We start from the raw sequence: 7,376 nt of genomic DNA, 5'->3' as shown, positions 1-7,376 counted from the left end.
ATGGACATAGGAGAGTTGTTGGGGAAAAATGGAGCAAGTGGTTCCTTGTTTCCTATTTGGGAAAGCTGGATGTGTCTTGATTCCCACCCCTTGCAAATATCAGAATCTGATCAGAAATGGAGGCTGAGTAGTCCTTGTGGCTGCTAGACCAGCTTCTGAGTGATGGTGGATTGCTGATTTTTTCCTCCATCCATACAGGATCTCTTGCATAAAACATATAATTTCAATTGTATCAAAGAGGGCTGCTTTCTTGCTTTCTCTCCACAGATGCTGTTATGTTGCTAAACCTACTCCAAACATCTGGACTTGCAGCATCTTAGGATACCTACCTAGTGTGCTCACAACTGCTTGCCTCACACAGTACCTGAGACTTTGAGCTTTCTGTCCAGTCTCATCCATAAATTTATCTGCAGGGAAGAAGACCTGCGTGCCAATATTTAAATCTCCCAAAATGGCCAAACGGAAAGTGGACTTTGAAAAAAGATGCTTTCAAAAGAGGTGGGAGCCAGAGTACCTGTTTGTTGACATTGAAGATAAGGCTGTGTGCCTTGTTTGTGGAGCTACTGTGGCTGTATTTAAAGAGTATAACTTGAGACGGCACTATGAGACGAAGCATCAGGACAAGTACAAAAACTTGAACATGGAGCAGAAAGCACAGAAGGTGGAAGAGTTGAAAAAGAGCCTGATGTCACGGCAGCATATGTTCAGAAAAGCAAAATCACAAAGTGAAGCTGCTGTGAAAGCTAGTTTTATAGTAGCAGAAGAGATAGCCAAATCAGCCCGGCCATTTACAGAGGGGGAGTTTTTGAAGCACTGCATGATTAAAGTGTGCGAAGTCATGTGTCCAGACCAAAAGCAAGCTTTTTCAAACATAAGCCTAAGCAGAAATACTGTTGTTGATCGGATATGTGAGCTTGCCACTGATTTGCAAGGACAATTGGTTGAAAAGGGAAAAGAATTTATTGCTTATTCCCTTGCTGTGGATGAGAGCACTGACGTCTCTGACACAGCACAGCTGACAATCTTCATCCGTGGAGTGGACTCAGGTTTATGCATTATGGAGGAGCTTCTGGATATAACATCACTGCATGGCACTACCACAGGGAAGGACATATTTGAAGCAGTATCCAAAAGTATACATGACATGAAACTACCCTGGGACAAACTTATAGGACTCACAACAGATGGAGCACCTTCAATGTGCGGGGAAAAGAGTGGACTAGTAGGAAGGATGCGAGACAAAATGAAGAGTGAGAATTGCACAGGTGAGCTGACAGCATATCACTGCATTATACATCAAGAAACACTATGTGGCAAAGCCCTGAAAATGGACCATGTAATGCACACTGTAACAAAGACAGTTAACTTTATAAGAGCCAAAGGTTTAAATCACCGTCAATTTAAGACTTTTCTTGAAGAAATAAATTCTGAACTTGGTGATCTCCCTTATCACACAGAGGTGCGATGGCTAAGTCGAGGGAAAGTGCTCAACAGATTTTTTGAATTACGCATGGAAATTTGTCAGTTTCTTGAAAGCAAAGGAAAAGACTGCACAGAATTGAAGGATGAAAAGTGGCTGTGTGAATTAGCATTTCTATGTGACATTACTAATTATCTCAGTGCACTAAACCTACAGCTTCAGGGACGGGACCGTGTGATCAGACATGTATGATGCTGTGAAAGCTTTTCAAGTAAAGCTGCGACTGTGGGAGACTCACATGCAGCAAGGAAACTTGAGTCACTTTCCCAGTTGCCAAACAATAAAAAACCAGGTCTCCACCACTGCCTTCTCAAATGCTGAGTTTGCTAATAAACTGAGCACACTTCAAATGGAGTTTACACGTCGCTTTGCTGATTTTGAAAAACAGAAATTCAGTTTTGGACTGCTCAGCAATCCATTTTCAGTTGAAGTGGAGAGTGCTCCTGTAAATATCCAGATGGAGTTGATAGAACTCCAATGTAACAGCACACTGAAGGGAAAGTACGATTCTGTAGGACCCGCACAGTTCACCAGGTTCATCCCTGAAACAATGCCCCAACTCCGCCTACAAGCTGCTCGAATGCTCTCCATGTTTGGGAGTACATACCTCTGTGAGCAACTTTTCTCTGTCATGAGGGTGAACAAAAGCGCACACAGAAGTCAGCTCACGGATGCACACCTCCACTCTATCCTGAGAGTATCCACCACTCAAAACCTATCCCCAAACGTGGATGAACTTGTAGCCAGGAAAAGATGCCAAACATCCAGTTCGGACAAAATGGCATGAGAACTAAAAAGCTTGTTTTTTTCTTTGTTTTAAATGTGTTTTTGCAGATTTATTTGAAATAAATAATTTATTTGTTCATATTTGAAATTTTATTCCTTTTTGCCCCACTCTTAGGCATAATACACTTCTGAACTAATATGATACAATGGTCCTACATGCAACTGGCCCTTTGAAGGCAACCATGATGCTTGATGTGGTGAAAGTTTCCAGGAAGCAGTTTCCTCCAACTTCTTCTGCCTTGAAAGATCTCTGGAGAGGAGCATGCAGGACTGGGAAGTGCTGCTCCCCTGCCTCCTCTTGCTCTCCAGAGATCTGTCAAGGCAGAAGAAGGAAACCCCCCCCACACACACACACACAAACACACACACACACACACACACTTCAAGCTTGGAGACTAGGAGGCTATCTATATCTGAGCTAACAAACTACCAATCATGCCTGGGCTTGGGAAGAAGGCCCTTTCCATCCTCTGTGGATAAAAGCCCCTAAACGTGGAATATAGTGCGTGTGTATGTGCACATGCTTGGCTGCAGAAGTTTGGGGAGGTGAAGAGCTTGTGGGGCAATGACATGTCCCCACATCAAATTAGCCGGTGCAACTTGTTCTCTCCTGATCCAGGTATCTCGAGTCAGCTGCGCTGAGTGAGCAGCATTGAGATGGCCACGCCCACTTGGCCACGCCCACTTGGCCACACCCACTTGGTCACGCCCACTTGGTCACACCCACCCGGCCCCCCGAGGGCAGCCATAATGCTGATGTGGCCCTCGATGAAATTGAGTTTGACACCCCTGCCTTAGGCATTCAGATTACTGGTATCAACCAGACACAAGCTGCAAACCTTTCGTCAGTTTGTGAAGACTTTGCAGACGTTTTTGATTCAGCCCTAGGAACATACACAGGCCCGCCTATCTCATTCAAGCTAGACCCCAACATAGTTCCCATTAGGGTTAAGCCATGAAGGGTCCATTTTGCCCTCAAACATAAAATTGACTCAGAAATAGACAAGCTTGTAGAACAGGGTGTTTTACAACCAGTTGATGGTGGGGAGTGGGAAACTCCTATAGTCACCCCGCTTAAGGCCAACGGGGAAATTAGGATATGTGCAGACTATAAATGTACAATTAATAAAGCCCTTAAGCAACACGCTTACCCTGTCCCAGTGGTCAACCACATTTTAGCTTCCTTGTAAGGGGTACTATTTTCGTTAAATTAGATTTAGCACAGGCTTATCAGCAAGTGCTGGTTGATGAGGCCACACCCGTGGCTCAGACGATCATGATTTACAGGGGGGCTTTCAAAGTAAAGCATTTACAGTTTAGAGTCAGCGTTGCCCCAGGCATTTTCCAGGGGATCATGGAATGCACACTTAAAGGCATTCAGGGCATCTGCCCTTATTTTGATGATGTTCTTATTGCTGGGGAATCTACAGAAGTGTTAGCCAGCAGGCTCAGAACTGTCCTACAGAGGCTTCGCGAAGCAGGCCTCAAATTAAAAAAAGAGCAAATGTAGTATTGGGGTCCCTTCAACAGAATTTCTGGGATTTCGAATTGATGCTAACGGTATTCACCCTGCTGAATCCAAAGTGAAGGCCATTAAAATGGCTCCTAGTCCTAAATCCAAAGGAGAGCTACAAGCATTCTTGGGCCTCCTCAATTTCTACCATGCCTTTCTGCCTAACAAGACTGCATTGGCAGAGCCTCTTCACAGGCTCTTAGATAAGAAAGCTCCATGGAAATGGACCGGCATTCATGAAAAAAGCTTCCAGGACTTAAAGGCACTCCTGTCAGATAAATCCACTGTAACTCATTTTAGAGAATCTAAACCAATCTGTTTAGCATGTGATGCATCTCCTTACACGGTGGGGGCAGTTTTTAGTCATTTAGAAAAGAATGGAACACAGGTCCCTATAGCATTTTATTCATGGACACTGTCCTCTGCTGAGCGTAACTATGCTCAAATTGACAAAGAGGCCCTAGCCATTGTTGCTGGAATAAAAAAAAATCCATGACTATTTATATGGCAGGGACTTCATGGTCTTTACAGACCACAAACCTCTGCTGGGACTTTTCACAACAGACAAACAAACCCCCCACATACTTTCCCCAAGAATGCTGAGATGGTCTATTTTCTTATCTGCATACACTTTTAAATTGGTTCACAAACCTGGTAAAGAAATGGGCCATGCTGATGGCCTCAGCAGACTTCCACTGCCACTAATGGAACCAGACCTGGCTCTTGCAGCCAGAATTCTGTCCATACAGGACCTGCCTGAATTTCCCCTCCATGCTGGGGACATTGCTGCAGAAACAGGTACAGATAGAACACTTAGTAGAGTGCTTTCTTGGGTACACACGGGGTGGTTGGATAAAAGCCCAGGTTCTGAGTTTCAGAATTACTTTGTCAGAAGGCATGAGCTATCAGTCCACAAGGGGTGCATATTATGGGGAAACAGTCATAATTCCCTCTTCCTGAGAGACAGGGTTTTACAGTCATTACATGAAGGCCATCCAGACATTGTCAGAATGAAAGCTTTAGCAAGAAGCTACCTTTGGTGGCCTGGCCTTGACAAGGACATTGAGGCACAAGTCTATGGTTGTTATTGTCAGAGAAATAAATCAATACTTCCCTATCAGAGGGTGATGAACCATGGTTCTTTTGACGCATGGTAAACATCAGGTAAAAATAAAGAAACCTGAGGCATATTCTACTGTATATAAAACTTTAATTGGAAAAACAAAGAAAGAACTTAACTGACTACATCCTCTCATCAGACAGAATACAAAGAGAAGAGAAAAAAAGTAAAGTGAGAAAACTTTTTTAGACATGCGTACTTAATAGCAGTTCTAGGCATGAAACCATAACATGGCTGGACATGTGACAATCACTTTGGTTACATTGATAAGATTACTATGCACCTGGCAGAAAAACAGAGTGAGACGTGCGTAGCTGATAAACACTTAAAAAAAAACATGCAGTGACAGTTATACATGCCAGCAATCTAGGCCTGAGATGCCACATGCCCCAGTTCACAGGTGGGAGGAAATGCACACTCCCTGGTCTAGAATTCACATAGACCAGGGGTAGGCAACCTCGTCTCTTTTATGACTCATGGACTTCCAGAATTCCTGAGTCAGCATAGCTGACTCAGGAATTCTGGGAGTTGAAGTCCATGAGTCATAAAATAACCAAGGTTGCCTACCCCTGACATAGACTATGGGTTGCCAGATGTCTTAGTTTCAGACAATGGGGCCTAATTCACTGCTGCTGAATTTCAGGCTTTCCTCAGAGCAAATCTTATCAGACATGCAACGTCTGCCCCCTTTCACCCGTCCACTAATGGTCAAGCTGAACGTATGATGAAGACAACAAAGAAATCACTCAAGCACATTGTAACAGGTGACTGGCATCACAGATTGGCAGATTTTCTACTCTGCCAGCATTCTACACCCTGCCCTGCTACAGGCAAAAGTCCTGCAGAACTGCGTTGGGGGAGGCATCTGATTACTAAACTGGACAAGTTGCATTCAGATAGAGTGGCAGCAGAAGCCTCTCGACCAAAACCCCCTAGGGGGCTGCAAATGGGTGACTGGGTATGGGCCAGAAACTATGGACATGGGAATCTGTGGGTTGCTGGTAAAATTACCAAATCATCATTATGAAGTGGGGCTGGAGGGAGGGCGAGTTGTCAGATGCCACATTAATCAACTCAGAAAATGGTTTCCAGAATGGCCAATAAGCGAGGATTGCATCATGGGTTCCTCCCAAGGTCCCCAAACTTGCAGTCAAGCCAGCCCATACATGGACCCTCAAGACTCTTCCTTCATAACCAATGAGGAACTGGGCGTAGAAGAGGGGAGTCCAGAAATGCCACATGGATCCCTTGAAGGAGCAAGCCAACCAGACTTCAACAACCACTGTGCCTACTCTGCTGATCAGTCTGACTCTGGGGTGGGCCAACCTTGAGAGGCCAGCCAGAGAGCATCTAATTCCTTTGACTCAGGTGCATCAAAGGACAATGGTCTACCTGGCCCAATGGGTAAGCTGGTAGACCACAAAGTGACTGGAACTCCGTGGCATTCCACAACGGCACGCAAGCCTCCTTCTTATCTTGCTGATTACGTTGTAAAATAAGGAACTATAATGTTGTCTGTACTGTAACTCGTTGCTGTACTGAAAATTGGAATTATGATGTTAACTGTCTAGTGTACTGTCAATGAAAGCCTATTCATTCAGATGCTATGATAACTGTCTAGTGTGCTGTCAATGAAAGCTTATTCATTCAGATGCTATAATGTTAACCCTTGTAACTTGTATTGTTTTTTATTTAAGGTTGCTATGCTGTTAAGTCTTGTTAATTATATTAAGGCCAACTATTGCTTTGATGTTGTCTGATCTAAGAGGGGAGGGGTGTTATGTATTGGGCTCAATTGTTATACCACGTGGTTAGCTGGAGCAGCTAATGGCTCTCCAGCAACCCAGACTCCAGGTCTCCAGTGCTGCTATTGGCTGTCCCTAGGCGGCAATGGTTGCTTTAAACCTATTGGCTGCCACCTAGGGGCTAGGCTATAAATTGCTGCTAGTTGCAGCCCAATTCTCAGTTCAGACCCTGCAAGCAATAAACCATGAGCTTTGTTGAATTCACTTGCCTCGTCTCCTTTCCTGTGCGAAGAACCTGCTACATAACAGTATACCACTCACTACAGCTAGCAAAAATATAGTTTTGTGCTTATTAAGTATCAGCAAACATAAAAACCGTTAACTTGTAAAATGGAATAAAGGGCAGATAAAAGGGAGAAAGACATGAAAGAAGTAAAAAGGACAGAAGACTTAATAACAACAATTTTCGTTACAGATAGTCCTCAATATCTGACCATTCATTCAGTGAGCATTCAAAGTTACAATGGTGTTGAATGAATGGTAATTACAACTGACTTGGTTATGGAAAGTTGGCAGGAGGTTGCCTCTCTTAAGTATCATGGGATTCAGTTAACAATAGCAGTTGTGACTGCAGGGATTGCCACTACTGAACAATTTAGTCATGCTTTGTCAGCATTGCCTAGTGATGTAAATTCTGTCATAAGTTGAGGACTCCTGTATCTATCTCTATAG

The 7,376-nt window shown here is 43.9% G+C and overlaps 1 protein-coding gene and 1 long non-coding RNA gene across 2 annotated transcripts; both read left to right on the top strand.

Annotated features, from left to right (window-relative positions):
• Positions 1-451: 451 nt before the first annotated feature.
• LOC310643029 (general transcription factor II-I repeat domain-containing protein 2A-like) lies at positions 452-1,672 on the top strand (the record flags this gene model as incomplete). The annotated part of the gene is made up of 1 exon (XM_083367056.1): positions 452-1,672. One exon carries the CDS (start codon positions 452-454, stop codon positions 1,670-1,672), a length of 1,221 nt encoding a protein of 406 aa, XP_083223182.1.
• Positions 1,673-1,681: 9 nt separating this feature from the next.
• On the top strand, positions 1,682-2,343 carry LOC310642976. Its single transcript, XR_014492999.1, has 2 exons — positions 1,682-1,772; positions 1,951-2,343. It is a non-coding gene; the product is annotated as an uncharacterized lncRNA (long non-coding RNA).
• The last annotated feature ends 5,033 nt before the right edge of the window (positions 2,344-7,376 follow it).

The sequence above is a fragment of the Vipera ursinii genome (genome assembly GCF_947247035.1).
Source record: "Vipera ursinii genome assembly, chromosome: 7".
Lineage (NCBI taxonomy): Eukaryota > Metazoa > Chordata > Lepidosauria > Squamata > Viperidae > Vipera > Vipera ursinii.
Note: the sequence above shows the minus strand (reverse complement) of the source record. Positions and strands in the feature narration are given on the sequence as shown.